General features: G+C 42.1%; 2 protein-coding genes across 2 annotated transcripts in view; one reads left to right on the top strand and one right to left on the bottom strand.

Annotated features, from left to right (window-relative positions):
- Positions 1-297: 297 nt before the first annotated feature.
- On the bottom strand, positions 298-12,215 carry ak9 (adenylate kinase 9). Its single transcript, XM_047573693.1, has 36 exons — positions 11,946-12,215; positions 11,732-11,833; positions 11,144-11,207; positions 11,016-11,068; positions 10,810-10,906; positions 10,492-10,604; positions 10,229-10,396; positions 10,029-10,151; positions 9,605-9,679; positions 9,308-9,406; positions 9,041-9,180; positions 8,613-8,935; positions 8,029-8,147; positions 7,718-7,865; positions 7,512-7,593; positions 7,348-7,412; positions 7,198-7,257; positions 6,689-6,883; positions 6,395-6,531; positions 6,084-6,287; positions 5,726-6,001; positions 5,491-5,609; positions 4,492-4,711; positions 4,300-4,368; positions 3,998-4,213; positions 3,621-3,839; positions 3,309-3,525; positions 2,993-3,194; positions 2,725-2,871; positions 2,406-2,623; positions 2,060-2,256; positions 1,717-1,886; positions 1,236-1,334; positions 1,011-1,113; positions 773-887; positions 298-587 (listed from the first exon to the last, which is right to left on the bottom strand). Exons 2-36 carry the CDS (start codon positions 11,822-11,824, stop codon positions 379-381), a joined length of 5,154 nt encoding a protein of 1,717 aa, XP_047429649.1. The 5' UTR covers positions 11,825-11,833; positions 11,946-12,215; the 3' UTR covers positions 298-378.
- A 98-nt stretch (positions 12,216-12,313) lies between these two features.
- The window catches only part of fig4a (FIG4 phosphoinositide 5-phosphatase a), a 48,652-nt gene continuing 45,796 nt past the window's right edge, over positions 12,314-15,169 (top strand). Inside the window, exons 1-3 of the mRNA XM_047573695.1 lie at positions 12,314-12,531; positions 12,667-12,781; positions 14,702-14,800. Of these exons, the coding sequence (XP_047429651.1) occupies positions 12,719-12,781; positions 14,702-14,800 (162 nt within the window). The 5' untranslated portion in view covers positions 12,314-12,531; positions 12,667-12,718. The remainder of the gene's footprint in view (positions 12,532-12,666; positions 12,782-14,701; positions 14,801-15,169) is intronic.

The following is a 15,169-nucleotide window of genomic DNA, read 5'->3' as shown; positions in this document are numbered from 1 at the left end:
AATGTGATTGTTTTAAGTGTGACCACTAAATGAAATAAAGATCCACCTGTCGTTCAAATTACACACATTTGAATTCGAACATTGAACAACTTTGGCAAAACTCCAAAAGAGAAAAATACAACCCACTGCAGTCTGTAACTGTCTGTGACAATCTGTGTTCAACTGCTCAACTTTTAGGGAAGCTGCATTTAACACGTTTCACATTTACTTTGGTGTTTATTTTCCTATTCTAGATTCAGATTTGAGGAAACATTCAGTAAAAAAGAAAGTGGCGTGTGAGGTACAAAGAACTAGGTGTGATGGTGAATTGCCCTTTATTATGGATATTTATTACATATACTGTTATAGCTTGTAGGTAAAAGAGCGAAACAGGCATGGTTACAGCACACCATCAACCCCTGGCAAGTCTCCCAAGGCCAAGAACCTGTTCAGTTTGAACTCAAAATCAATAGGACGTTCACTGGGAGGCCTGTAGTTCCCTCTCATTGCTGTGCTGAGGTAAGGTATGAGGGCACAGTTCTCTTCAAACAAGGCCAACTTCTTTTTGTATTTCCTGCGAGCGTAGTCCGTGCTCTTGTGGTTGAAAGCTGTAGAAAATGTGGGATTTAACTTATTAATTCAATAAAAGGAAAAGGCAATTTTTTTTATAATAGTGAGCAACACAGCAAATTCAGAAAGTATAATAGAAAACATAGAAAAAATGTGAAAAAACCTTATTAGGTCTAACATTTGCTTTTATTTTGGCATTAGGCAAATGTGACATTGTGCTCACCTTTCAAATAGAAGGCTACATAGAGGAGTGCTGATCTCTGTATACTGAGAAAGGGATACTTTGGTTTGAGGCACCCAGCGGCTGTCATTGCCTTGATTACCGGTATTGCCACTCCCTGTAATTCAAAACGTGATTGACATAACTGAGAAACACTTCAAATGAATGTCAACAAAAGCTCAAAAATTCTCAGCAGACAGGACTATGACGGTACTTTTAAGCGTGCTTAAGTGTGTCTAACCTGTTCCAGGTAGCCCAGCGTTGGTAGGGAGGTGAGGGGCACGGGCTCACAAAGAGGAGGAACTTTAGTAGGTAGCTTCTGGTCCCAGTACGTCTCAGGAATCCTTGATGAATATAGAACGAGTAAGTTTCAGATCCAACGTTTTAATATCAAAGTAATGTGACACACTTTTATTGCGGTTGGTGATCTTTGTGCACACAAATATACAAAGGGATAGCTCCACACCTCAAAAACTTGTCCTGCATCTGCTTTGTCTCAAAAATGTAGATACGTTCTCTGTATTCCACAGCATATTCCATCTTTCCTTGAACCAGGGCTTCATATCTAAAAACAAATAAGCCTTGCATGAATAGAAAACTGTGATGCAGATTAGAAAGAAAAGACCTGATACTGATACAATCCATCTGCAATATTGTGCTGGTAACAATGATCTTGTGACAATGCAATGTTAATTTTTATAACAGTCGTTTTCCATTATGTGATTTCAAAGTGCAGAGTAATTGTATATAATTATTAGGGTAGTGAAACATCCAGGGATTAATAATGCACAGTAATATAACTGTAATAACTGAAAACACAAACAATTCCAGGAGTCTCTTAGCTTATCCCTTTCTTATTTTGTCTTACTTTTCTGATATTTCAGGAGTTAATTCAAAAAGAACCAAACATTCTTTGTATTATGTTGATCTGTAAGTGGATCATGTACCTCTGCTTTCCGTCCAGGTAAGTAACAGGACAGAAGCCCTTCATCGCAACCTGCTGTGGGAACCTGTTCTTCACCTGACTCTCAGTCAGCTTTCTCGGCAGCAGGTGGGGTTGTGGGAGCGAGTGCGGGCAGCCTGGTTTCACAAATTGGTCAGGCGTTGACAGAAATTTCTGGAAAAGGCGACATAAAAAACAGTTGTATTCTCTTTCAGTCACATCCATCATTGCACAGAGCCAAGTGTTGTTTTTCATAAAACACATAGTCATAAGTCATAATTTGACTTAAATGCATTCCCTCTATATAAGCTGGCCTTCTGTGTGCTTGTAACCTTGAATGCACTGACCTCTAGATGGTTTTCGCCACACATCTTGTAATAGAATCCCTTGTACTCGGCTGCATTGGTCAAAGACACAACTTCTGAACAGTCCACCAGGTGGTGATGCAGAGCCAGGCAGACAGGGCAGTACTGGTAAAACTCTCCGAGCTGATTGTCCAGCTCTTTGGGTGTGATGCACAGCCTATTGATGCAGGCTGCTTGCCCTGTTAAATCAGTAGGTTAGGAGGTTTTAAACATATGCACACATAAAAAGGCTAGACTGTGAGTTCTAGAGCAATTTTTAAAATTTCACAATATAAATATTCATAAGAGCTGATCACTTGAGAGGTGCAAAATAACTACAAAGACTCACCGCTCTGCATCCTCTCCAGGTAAGAGTGGATATATTTCATGCTGATGCTAACTTCCTTTATAATGTTGTTCCAAATCCACCATTTGCTCTTCATGCCATCAAGGACAACCCAGTTCTGATACTGCTGCTGGAAGTGACGCCTTACATGCTCCACTTCCTTCATGTAATTAGAATTACAAACATGGAGAATCTCAGAGCTGTCGTGCACCAGATGAGGCCTACAACGGGAAGAGAACGTGGAGATAAGACACATTTTATTATTTGATTTTGATGGTTTGTTGGTTTAATCAGCTGCCATATCTGCTGTATGTTCTCTGACTTGTTGGGCTTCATCTTGTCTACAAGACCTCTCTTCAGCACTTCCACTGTGTCCAGCTGAAGCTCGGCTACTATCATGGGGATGATGCCGCAAGACGCCATCAGTTCGGCCTGCTTAAGGGTCATGGGAAACCCATCCAGCACATACCTGGAACACCACAAAAATAAGTCTTTATAGACTGCCTTAATGGGAAATAATCATAATCATGTACAGGTTTCTTGATGTTTATCTTGAAACACCAATGGATGAAATGAACACCCCGCCTTACCCTCGAGTGCTGCAGACCGAGCTCATGAGCGCCACCTCTAGACACTGAATGGCCAGTTCATCAGGCACGACAACACCCTGGAGGAGATACTTTTTCATCTGTGCTGCCAGATCAGTGTGCTCCTGGGTGTTGAGCACCATACGCATAGCTTTACCAATGGACATCTGAGCCACGCCATATTTCTTAGCAAACATCTGTGCGACTACAGGAAGAAAATAAAGTGAAGCGAAGGAAAAGAACAAGGAAACAGTAAAGAACAGTTAGGAATAAAAAAAAGAAAAGTAGTATTCATGAGGAGTATTTTCAGCTGTCTTACCGGTGGTTTTTCCAGATTTAGGAGGTCCTGTGACTGCCATCTTAACAGGAAGTGACGGAATGGGCTTAGGTTGCCTAAGGTACTTTAAGGGGTTGTGCATAAATATTTTGCGGTTCTCCTTGGATGCAAAGAAGTAGATATATTGATTGAAGAGAAGGGGATATGTGGTATTGAGAGGCCACTGCAGAGGCTGGATTAGGTCTCTTTCTTTGTATTGCTGTAAGTCAGAGGAAGAAAAATATATTATAATATAATACTTAGCCAACATCTGACTATTGATATACACATTTACCATGGCTAAATTATGCCTACTTTGACGGGGTCGCAGCAGCCAAAGGCACTGTGTCGCTTGTAAGATGAGATCAGGAGGTTATGTGCCAAGCTGTATGAGATGGGCTGGCACTTCTGAAAGAGTGACTCCCTGTTGGTCAGCAAGGACTGGATTTTGTGGAGCAACTGGTACTGAACAATCGGAAGCTTGCGAGACGCATTGATTGTCAGTTTGGGTATGTTATGTTCACTCAAGAGATCCTGATGATAGAACAACACAAAGCACATACTGTGTAACTGCAAGTAAAATACAACTACTTCACAGGGTGGACCTTGTCATAAATATGTGTTATTAGTAGAAATGATCACGACCTGGCAACAGTTAGTAGGTGGCTGTGTGTGTGTGTGTATCTCTGTACCATCACAGCGGCAAGGTTGTTTTCATCTGTCACAAAACGCTCTTCTATCTCCACCTCCAGCCTCTCAGCAGCTGCCTCATCATTCTCCTCATTCTCCATGTCTTCATGATCCTCTTCTAAAGGAAACTCCTCCTCCAGCATGGCCTCTATCTCGTCCTCTATGTTTGTTGCAGTTTCTTCCTCTTCCTCAGCTTCTTCTCCCTCTTCATGTGTGAGCTGTTTGGTTAGCAAATAGAAGAAAGGGGTCAATCGATGATGCAGAAGGAGATGAGGATAAAAGCGTTGTGATAAGTTTGCCTTACGCCTGTTTGGTCTGCATTAGAGCCATGCTCTGCCATTAGTTCAGCCCTTCTCTTGAGGATATTCTCTTCCTGTATGAAAATATAGCTATGAATAAATGACATTCTCACATATTTGAACTGTAGCTGGGCGGACAGACAGCAATTACTATTATTAAAACTACCACTAAGCTAAAACTACTACTATTCTCTCACCCGGTTTTTCTTACGCAGATCACGAAGGAGATTCATCTGCGCTTCGTGTTTGTTGCGACGCTCCCACCAGTTTTCCATGTACTTGTGCAACAGACGCGTCTGAACATCCGTGACCTCCACTTCCATGACTACCACAACATCAGGGAAAAGCTGTTGCTCCACCATGTACTGCACCTCATCAGAATCATTAGGAAAGCCCTCCAAAATAAAACCCGTAGACCTAAAAAGTAGAGTTTCTTGTCAGTCGTCGTGTACTGTACATGCATCTAAAAAGGCATGTAAAATGAATCTTTAGCTCAACATTCACTGCATTATAGAGGAAAATCTCTTTGGAACAATTTTCCGTTCTCAACACGGCACTGAAACAGCCCTCCTGAAAGTCACCAACGACATCCTCCTCTCTGCAGACTCCGGCCACCTCACCATCCTCATCCTCCTGGACCTCACTGCATTCAACACCATCAACCACACAATTTTTCTCTCCCGCCTTGAGCTCTCCCTCAGCATCACTGGCACTGTACTCTCCTGGCTGAAATCTTACCTCACAGACCAACAACATTTCATCTATATCAACAACTACTCGTCCTTGAATGTTCCTCTGTCCTTCTGTTCCTCCTTAACCACCTACAGACTTGCTCACTGCAACAGGATCCTCTATGGATTCTGAATCTGATTCAGAATCCTACCATCTAAAACTTTAAATAAACTACAGTACGTCCAAAACTCCGCTGCACGTCTGCTCACCCACACCCGCACCCATGATCACATCACTCCTGTCCTCCAGAACCTCCACTGGCTCCCAGTTCCACAACGTATTCAGTTCAAAATCCTCCTCCTTACACACAAAGCCCTCCATAATCAGGCCCCTTCCTACCTCACTGAGCTAAGCTAAGCTAAGCTAAGCTAAGCTAAGCTAAGCTAAGCTAAGCTAAGCAGCTTTAGTGTTTAGTGTAGCTACATAAAGAGGCAAGAAACACGTGTGTGTCTGTGCATAACTACATGTATGGCTCATCTTTCCAGAATGGAGCAATAACCATATCCAGGATCTGTGGATTGAGTGGGTCCCCAGTGGACAGGTAGGCCTGGATGGCCATTTCTTCATCTGTCAGTTCATCTTCCTGAAGTACAAAATCAGTGTCAATACACATCACAATTCATCAACAAAAAGTTCTCATAAATCAAATAGAGGTATAACACAGAAAAATGTGCTAGAGAGATGTTTGTTGAAGTTGACCTCGATGCTATTTATGTTTTCAGAGTTATCCTCTGTTTCCTGCTTGTCCAGTCCCTTGGCTTCCATTATCAGGGCCTCCAAGTCTTCAGAAGCATCCTCTAAGGACACCGCCTCATCGGCATAAGGTACACGCTTCTTTGTCTTGGCCATGATGAGCATTTGGAGCACCTCCCTGAACTGAATATGGAAGAGCCCAAGTTGCCGTGCAAGCCATTCTCCCTGAGTCGTCTTGCCTGACCCTCTGGTGCCAAGCAACAGGATCCGTAGGGCAGGTGGCTTGGATAGAGGAGGACAAGAAACATGTGATTTACCTTACTACTATATAACCTTTTATTTCTTTCCTCCTGTCAGCTCGTACCTTAAGAGGCTCAGTTTGTGCCACAAATTGTGTAGGATTTTGGAGGAAGGAATCTCTGGCCTCTGGGCTGGAGAAGTAAAAGGTCTTTTCACGGTACTTGGCTGCTATTTCATCTGTACAGGGAACCAGCACGTTGTGGGTTTTTAATGCAACAGGGCAGAAATGACGGGTGTCGCCTAATGATCTCTTAGCTGTCGTGTCCCCCTGCATCCAGGAAGAGGACGGAGTTACAGTTAGTCGTTTGTCAATAAAGCAAAAAAAGTTAAAAAGAGAGAGCCTTGAAAAGTGAAGAGAGTCCTCCATGTACTGACTTCATCCTCCTCCTCTGCTCCGTCATTGTCACTTTCATCCTCCTCTCCTTTCTCCAGCTCAGCTAAGGCCTCGATATCTTCTGCCTCCTCGTCCTGGTCCACTGCCGACAACTCCCAGGACACATACTGATAGGGTTCTGAAGCACACGGATGCAAACCAAAGATGAGACAGATAAGATGTGACAAATCCAACTCCGCACTCTGTGACTCTTACACTTCTGATCAACTGAAAGACCTACGGTTTTCTGTGGTACAAAGAATGTAAAGACTTACTATAAGAGGCTTTACGCTCACCTTCCATTCGTCGAACCATCTCTTGAAGTAGGTTCTCTGGGGTTTCTCTGCCAATCTCCAGCACACAGTGAGTGAATGTTAAAGCAGGCTGCATTTTCTCCCATTCACCTACAAACTGTTGCAGTTGCAGTTTATACTCGTTCATTTCTGGACCGTCTGGATAACCCAACTCCCGCTGACCCTGTAGTACCACGGCTAGAGCCACGCAGAGGGGGAAACAAAAAGAGACTGACTTTAGTTCAACAATGCTTTCGCGTAACTTGCAGTGTACAAATATGAAAGATGTCTGCAGGACTGCGAAAAGACATTTTGGAAATTTCAGTATAGTATATTTCTTTCATGCGCAACTAAGCTACTGTGACCAAGTCATTTCTCTCATGGTTCATTAAAGTCTGCCTAAATCTAAGTCTATGATACCGGCATTCATAAACCTTGAGTTATTTTGAAATGTTCCCTCTTTTATCTAAAAGATTTGCATTCTTGATCCAATAAATAACAGCATGCCTCACCCTCTTTTTGGACTTGGTCAGGTTTTGCAGACCGGGTGGCGTCAGATTTTTCCTGTTCGTCTGCAAATAAAAAGAATGCATTCAGACCAATTTTGATTCAGTTTTTGAGAAAAGGATTTGAATGGAAGCTGCTTTGTAAAAAGGATAAACCATCAGTCTCCTCGACAACTGTCTCTAGATTTGATTCCACCTCCGATTCCTGCTCCTTTTGGTTTCTAAAATAGAAAGAAATGAAGAGCAAAATCAAAAGCTGCATAAGCAGCCCAGTTCAGATCTAACTAACAGCTCAGACTGCCTGTTGCATCCCCACTTACAAGACTTGCTTCTCATCCTGTAACCTCTTCATCATGGCCTCGTCCACGCTTTCCTTATTCGTCTCGTAGGCTCTCTTCAGAACTGTAGAAAGTGTATTGATGAGGGATGTAATATGTGAACATTACGCACGGCCACTTTATTTGTAAAATACTAACAAAAAATGGCATCAGCTCGTTGGCAATGCTGCATCTTTGTGTACCCCTACCCTGATGTCCATCACTGTCTTTGAGGTAGAAAATGATCTCTGGAAGGATTCCAGCCTGCTGCAGGGCATCCATCTGGGAAAGGTTCTTGGGAAAATTGTCAAGGACCCAACCAGTCCTGCCCTCAGCATCTGAGTCCAGCTCTTCAATCTGCAACATCAACCTCATCTTTAGTTCATTTGAGAGAGCTACATCTGGTTTGTGCTACGCGATATGCAATGTAAGTGGTGATTTAATGCATTAAAAATAAATGCAGAAACAACGAGAGAAGAAGACTGTGCAACATGAAAGCAGCTGCCATCTTTAATCAAACCTCTTTAATTCGCTTCTCTAGCACCTCAGCATACAGGCCAACTGGAGATGTACTCAGTTTTTTCGCTTCTTCCACTGCACTGAGCACCATGGCTTGTACCTCCGGATGATCCTCTGTCACTGAGAACAGACCAAAACACGTTTCAGCATCTTAACTTCTACAGAGCTAGATTCATGTGATGAAACAGATTATAAGAACATTCATTCCGTGTATGGCAGCAATGTTTGTGCACAAACAACGCTTTGCACACTTTGCCTAGTGTGATACCTATCAAACCGAATCAGCTTTATTTATATAGCACCTTTCATACAAATGAATTGCAACCCAAGGTGCTTCACACATAGAACAAACAAACAAGCATAAAACAAGCCTGCGGAACCATCCCCCTTCCCACCCACACACTCTCCCACACACACACAGGGATGGAAAGAGCACTGATAAAATGAGTATGAGTGCCTATGCACAAATAACACTTTTTTTTTATAAGATAGCAATTAAGCATCGTCTGGTGCAGTATATAAAATGCAACTCTACCGGTGGTACTGAATATCATCATTAACAAATACCAACAAAGCTCAACTTGCCTGGATTTTGTCCACCATCTTGCTCCATCTTTGACTTGATCTTCTCTATAGCTGCCTGTGTCGTCTCCTCTTTGATTTTGTCCAGCCTCTCCTGTTCAACCTTGGCCAGAAGTGGCTGCAACAGTTCCTGCACGTCAAGCACAACTGCATTGTAGTGCTGAGCTAGAAGCTTACATGCGGTGCTCTTCCCTGCCTGAGGGGGCCCGACGACGGAAACTCTGCAGGGCGACCTGGGCATCGGAGGAAGCAGGTACCGCCGGGGATTTGTTACAAACTTCTGGCAGGCCTCCTGAGATGAAAGGATGTAGAGTTTATCCTGGAAGCTGCGCAGCGGTCGGAGAGAGAGCGGGTTGCCATTTTTAATCCGTCACATTTGAAGCAAGTGGACAGATTCCTCGTGTTGTAATAGCTTATAAAAGATCACTCACCCCACGGAAAATTCAGGCTTGCCAGGAATTACATCTCCCTCCTTCAGAGCAACAGGACAAGTTTGGCCCCAACGGCTCCTTCTCCACCTGAATCCAGGAACCACAGTCTTGGAGGCGGACATCGTTCTCAGAAGTTCCTCCTGGATTTTTTTTTTTTTTTTTGAGTGGATTAAACAATTATTGAGTATTCAGGCTCAACTGCAGATGCTGTTTGTTCACATTCACAACTGACTGTGTTTTGTTCTAAAAGAACAAAGATTGCCAAACCGTGTCTACGTCCTCTGGCAATTCTTCATCAGTTTGATGGAGGAGGACTGGAATAGCAACGCGGTTTATAGCCAAAGTTCCAAGACGGGACATTACAGACTAGAGGTAAAAGCAAAAGAAAAAAAAATAAATAAATAAATACTGAACATTTGCATGTATGCTGAATCACAAAACGACTGTCTCTCATTTAAACAAGGACCCGTAAAAATGTACTATCTTGACACAGTTTAACAACACATGGTATTCCCAACAGTTAATGGACTCAGAAGCAGGTTAATTTATTGCTGTTGTTGTTACCAAGTGCAGCTCTTCAGGTGTATTGTTTCCATCCAGCTCCAGCAGGTAGAGGGGGTTGTGTTCTGCCATGTAATCCTGAAAAAAAGGGGAAAAAAACTCTGAATTTTGGCCAATGAAGAGTCTTTTTAACGCTTCATTTTATTCAGTAAAACAATAATAATAAAAATTATTTTACTATAAAATTGTATAGTCTCGGAAAGTTTTCACAAACAACTGCCAATTTTTGTCCAAATGCAATATCTACCAAATCTCTGGTTAAAAAAGACCAAAATGACAATTTTGCCATCTCGCCATTTGCCATTATTTGGTGTGTAGAACAATGACTCATATAGCACCGTCTGCACAAGACTGCACGACTGTGCGTGGGCAGTTCATTTAACCTTCTGATAAATGTGTGAGTCATTCAGAACATATGGTAACTCACCTCTAGTGGTCTGACCATGGTATCATTGTACATGTTGATTCTAAGAAATGCATTTTCCGCTAAATTCTCTGGCATCCACACCATCTGGTTGATAGTATCTCGAGAGAGCTCCTCCTCCTCAGCCTATGAACAAAATAAACATTTTACTAACATAAAGGTTTATTTATAGGTTTAAAATGGGATGTGGAAAAATGAATAACCTGCGCCTCCTCTTCCTCGTCGTCCTCCTCCTCCACATCCTCTTCCTTTATCTCTTTTTTCTTGCTGTACACGTCTTCAAGCTTCAACTGATCCTTGCTGTATGACTGGCATGTCTCTGGGTGCTGCTTCAGACCAGACAGCCTCCGGACCAGATCCTTGTCTGCACACTGGTGGAAGATTGTAAGAGCATTGTTATCTTCTGCAAAACTAAGAAAAGTAAATGATACAATGCAAACATCTAAAAAGAAAACTTAATGGTTACCTTAATATTAATGATGAAATCGGGTGTTAGCTTGAGGGTTTTGATCAGGTCCATCTGCTCACGCGTCTTCAGACAGTCTTCTGACATGTATGGCAGACAGCTCAGTACGTAGCCTGCATCACAACACACGAATTATTAAACAGCGGCAAAGCTCAAGTTCTGTGGTTTTGAATGCCAGCTTACTGTGCTATTATTGCAGATTTATATCGCACATTCAAGTCACACTCTAAAGTCTTGATCATATTCTACAAAACTGGTGATTGAGATACTTATTTGCTTGCACAGAGGCTGACTTATGACTACGACCACACGATTTACCGTAGTGCTCCACATCAGGTGAGTTAAGCCTTGCAAGGATCAGCTGCAGCACCACATCTTCTGGAATACTTCTCCCCTCAGATAAGATATCCAAGAGCTTACATTTCCAAACAAAGGGTTCAAGGTTTTAATGGAGATGCAGAGCATATGCGAACACATAGATAGAAAGACTGAGAGAGGGAAGTGATACAGAATATGTTTCTCACCTCTATCCCTTCCTTTGTTTTGTTTTTTATGTGTGAGTTCAGCAGATCAGTATCTGAAATATTGTTAAAGCAGATGAGTGGTTAACTTTGTATGCAAAGAAAAATAAGCACACAATAAAAGTACTCACCATCAATCAGGATACACTTCCAGGACTCTGCAATTTTTTTGGCCAAGGTGGATTTACCAACACCCTGCCACAGAAGGAATATGGGAGAAGGTCACACGACAAGGAAGTATTACAAAAATAATTTGCTGCTAGAGTTTTGTAGTGCCCTTTTGTGCAGCTTTCTACACCCAGCAACTGTTCATATTCTCACTGCCCATGCATATAAAAGTTAAATACGGTGCACAATCACTCGCCAGTTCATTAGGTATACTAGTTAAAATGAACGTAACCCCGTGGAGGGCTAGGCTAATTAACACAAACGCTTGCGTGATCTATTAAATGCAGTTTAACACAAACTACATGCACCAAAATGGTCATAAAGTTGAATTACCAACTTCCATAGGTTGTTTCAATATAGACTGAACATTATAACAGTCGTAAAGGCCGATTTAGTGCAGAATTGTTATATTAGAACACATTCATTGTCAACAGTGTACCTTGTCAGATTGTGTTTGCATACAGTGCATTTAACTAATTGTTTAAATTCTGTTGAAAAAAAAATTCGCATGATCTGTACGTGTTGCGTTTTTGTAAAAAGAGAGAAATTACCGGTCTTCCAACAATAACGAAGCAAGTGGGTTTAGCGAGAAGTCTTTCGCTGTCAGATTCATCTTCTATGAGATTATCCACTAAACGATCCATTTGAGTTTACTGAACATGGAGAATTAATATCAACAAAACAGAAAACACGGAAGACGCCAGCCAACAGTTTTTCTTCAGATTTCTGCTGACATCTAGAGCTAATCAACACGGACGCACTTACTGTTACTTTGGGGCGTTACAATTTATTCCGCTTTACACTTACTATTACTTTTAATCGTCCTTAACTGACATGAATTAACCCAGGCACATAGTCTTAGGTAACCCCGCTATGCATAGCAACGCGGTTACCATAGCAACTTCCAAACTAAAGGAGGTTAGCTTGTAGTTTTTGAGTGCTATCGCGAGCTTCAAGCGCTGAAAATGAATTTACCGCGTTCAGAAACGTGTTTACTCTCATTTATGACTAGTTGCAACCCCCCCAAAACTTTAGTCAAAGACACACACTCGGAGGCGAATAGTGAACCAGTTATGAATCTCGTTTTCACTCCTTCGAGCTTTTTGACCATGCGAGGCACCGTACCAGCTGACAAGTCAAACCCCTCCTGACAGTCACCTGACTAAAACAAATTCATGCCTGCATGACTTTCTAAGAAAACTGGCCATAATCGGCCACGTTAAATGCGTAATTAGTTTAGTTATTAGGTAAATCGTTCAGAGTAGATGTTGTAGCTGCTCGGGGAGATGCTAACTTTCGTCACTGGAGACAAGTTATGGTTAATGCAGCTAGCTAGCTAGCTAAATGAATGGTGAGTAATGCTATCTAGGAAGGACTAACTTAAGATACGTGGGCATAGAAGATTTATTGTTAAGTGAAAATAGTGTCTTTTTTTGTAGTGTTTTATGAGGTGAAGATAAACGTTTTGTTTACATTGGCTCTGTAGCTCTACTGCCGTCTCTTCTGGATTGTAACCGCTGGAGAAGACAGGAGTCAAAATGCCTCAGTCAGCTACTGTCATCAGTGGGATCCAGAGGATGGTCCTTTACGAAACCAGAGCCGTAAGTCTGCCGTAGTCTTAATGCCGCTATTATCACAGTTTCATTATCCCTCAGTCAGTGTGGTCACATGTCGCACATTCAACTGGTCAAAACCATAAATTACATTCAATTTCGTGTTGTTTTGATGTCCTTTTGACTCCTGAGGCGTGCTGTTGAATTTTAGTTCACACTACATCGAAAGTAGCGTTATAACGTTAAGGACAATGCTCTACTTTACAACACTTTTTAAACAAAGGCCATGAAAGCTGAGCATTTCTATAATTTGTCTGAAATGCCCCTTTTCTACTCATGCAGTTTTACACCCTTGAGGGCTTTGAGAACTGCCCTGCCCCCAGGTTATGTCTCTATATGTTAATAACACTATTACCCCAAAACTTGGGGTTACACAGTCTATCCCAGCCCTGGAGGAAATACCTTACTATAGACAGCGGCCCAACTCTTTATTTGGGACAGAAGCAATAATTCACTTCTGCTAAAAAGTATCCTGTAGTGATTAATGTCTCCACCTTCAATAGTTCAATCAATCTTAATGTATAATGGCAACATTGAAATAGTTCAGAGATATACGCACATGGGTGGAGAGGGATGGGGGCAACGGTCATGAAACTGTATTTGTCTGCAAACACTAGATGGCAGCAAAAGCCATTTGGTGATAATTTACTAAGCCGGGCATCAGGACATGATCTCCATGAAGTCAGTTGTAACATAATTGTTTAAATGATCACAAAAATTATGAGTCAAAGGGACCTTATTTTAGTATGGATAAGATCTGTACACATTAAATATGTGCAGCTGGGAAACAAGTGCATGTTTCCTTCCTTCTGTTTTAGTGAATGCCGTAATAAGGTATTTGGGGTGCACAGTGCTTGCAATGTTTCATCTCATCTCATCTTCCATACCGCTTAATCCTTCATTAGAGTTGCGGGGGGTTGCTGGAGCCTATCCCAGTTGGCATTGGGCGAGAGGCTGGGTACACCCTGTAACAGGTCGCCAGCGTATCGCAGGGCTAACACATAGACAAACAACCATTCACAATCACACTCACACATAGGGTCAATTTAGAATCACCAATCAGCCTAACGAGCATGTCTTTGGAGGTGAGAGGAAGCCGGAGTACCCGGAGAGAACCCACGCGGACACAGGGAGAACATGCAAACTCCACCCAGAAAGGCCCAGGCTGGGCATGCAATGTTTCACCTGTGCATTTTTAACAAATAACATCATATCATTGTTGAAATGAAGGTGCAAGCAGGTGCTACATCACAAATATTTTGACAATAAACACTATCATTTGTTTTTGAGCCCTGTCAAACCATGTTAGCGATACACAGACTGCAGGACTGCTGTGGACAAAGAGGGCTCTATAGGATACTGGGATGTGTGGAACAGGACAAAATGGATGTAATAGTTGCGGACTGTACTGATACATGATGTTCCAATTTAACACTCTTTAGTGGACTGGAAATCTCGGGCCATTTTGCAACCCAGTATGAGAAAAATAATGACTTGAAAGAACGAGACACGTAAGGAAGACCCAAATCTTGACAAAAGAGCATATCTCAATGTGGCATTGTGATCAACTATGTACTCTGATCTCTGTGTGCCCTCCAACTCTTATGTCATATGAGTGTATATAATACAAGCAAGCCATGGATACCTTTTTGCGCAAAGTTGCACAGACGTTCATAATTCCTCCATGAGCTTTTCATTGTGCATGGAAAATATTGTATTCTATAAAAAAAGAAACAGTGTTATGGCGTAGAAAGTTGGATTAGTGCAATATAGAAGCTATTGAAATGTGTTGCACAAACTATAGAATTGAAAATAATATGATGTCTTCAGTATGTACTCATTGCCACAAGTTGCCATGCAAAGCCTTGCAGCCTGCAAGTGTATTCATGATTGCATTCCTCTTTCCAGAGGTATTTTTTGGTTGGAAGCAATCAGGCCCAGACCAAACACCGAGTCCTAAAGATTGACCGCACAGAACCCAAGGACCTGGTCATAATTGACGATAAGGTAAGTGGAGAGTTCCCACCAGACTTAGTACAGTGGCAGTGTATAGGCTTATGTAATACAGTACAGTACGCCTGGGGGGAAATTGTACAATCACTCAGCCTTTCCAAGGGAAACTTAGCTGATGAGTGCTGGGTGCAACTCCTTTTCCTCTCTGCTGCTCGTTACCAGGATCTATGAGCCGGTTGTTGATTTGTCGGCTCGTGTTGTGGGCGATTAGGATTATGATGTTTTTGTTATTATGAAGCATCTGTAACTTAATGTCCATCACCCCCACGCTCTCATTCCTTCAGATATTACACTGATCTCGGGAAACCGGTTGTTTTTTAATTCACCGGCATCGCATAGCATTACACGAACCTTGTTTGGATG

This window comes from Mugil cephalus, chromosome 21 (assembly GCF_022458985.1).
Source record: "Mugil cephalus isolate CIBA_MC_2020 chromosome 21, CIBA_Mcephalus_1.1, whole genome shotgun sequence".
In the NCBI taxonomy this organism is placed as follows: domain Eukaryota; kingdom Metazoa; phylum Chordata; class Actinopteri; order Mugiliformes; family Mugilidae; genus Mugil; species Mugil cephalus.
This window is presented reverse-complemented; position numbering and strand designations above follow the sequence as displayed.

Bases quoted from the DNA above. Each gene is read 5' to 3' on its own strand.
- ak9 (XM_047573693.1), bottom strand. From the start codon at position 11,824: ATGGATCGTTTAGTGGATAATCTCATAGAAGATGAATCTGACAGCGAA. The intron at 11,069-11,143 runs GTGAGTACTTTT...ACAATATTTCAG, and splicing joins GAAGTGTATCCTGATTGATG to ATACTGATCTGCTGAACTCA. The intron at 9,407-9,604 runs GTAACAACAACA...TTTTACCTCTAG, and splicing joins CACCTGAAGAGCTGCACTTG to TCTGTAATGTCCCGTCTTGG.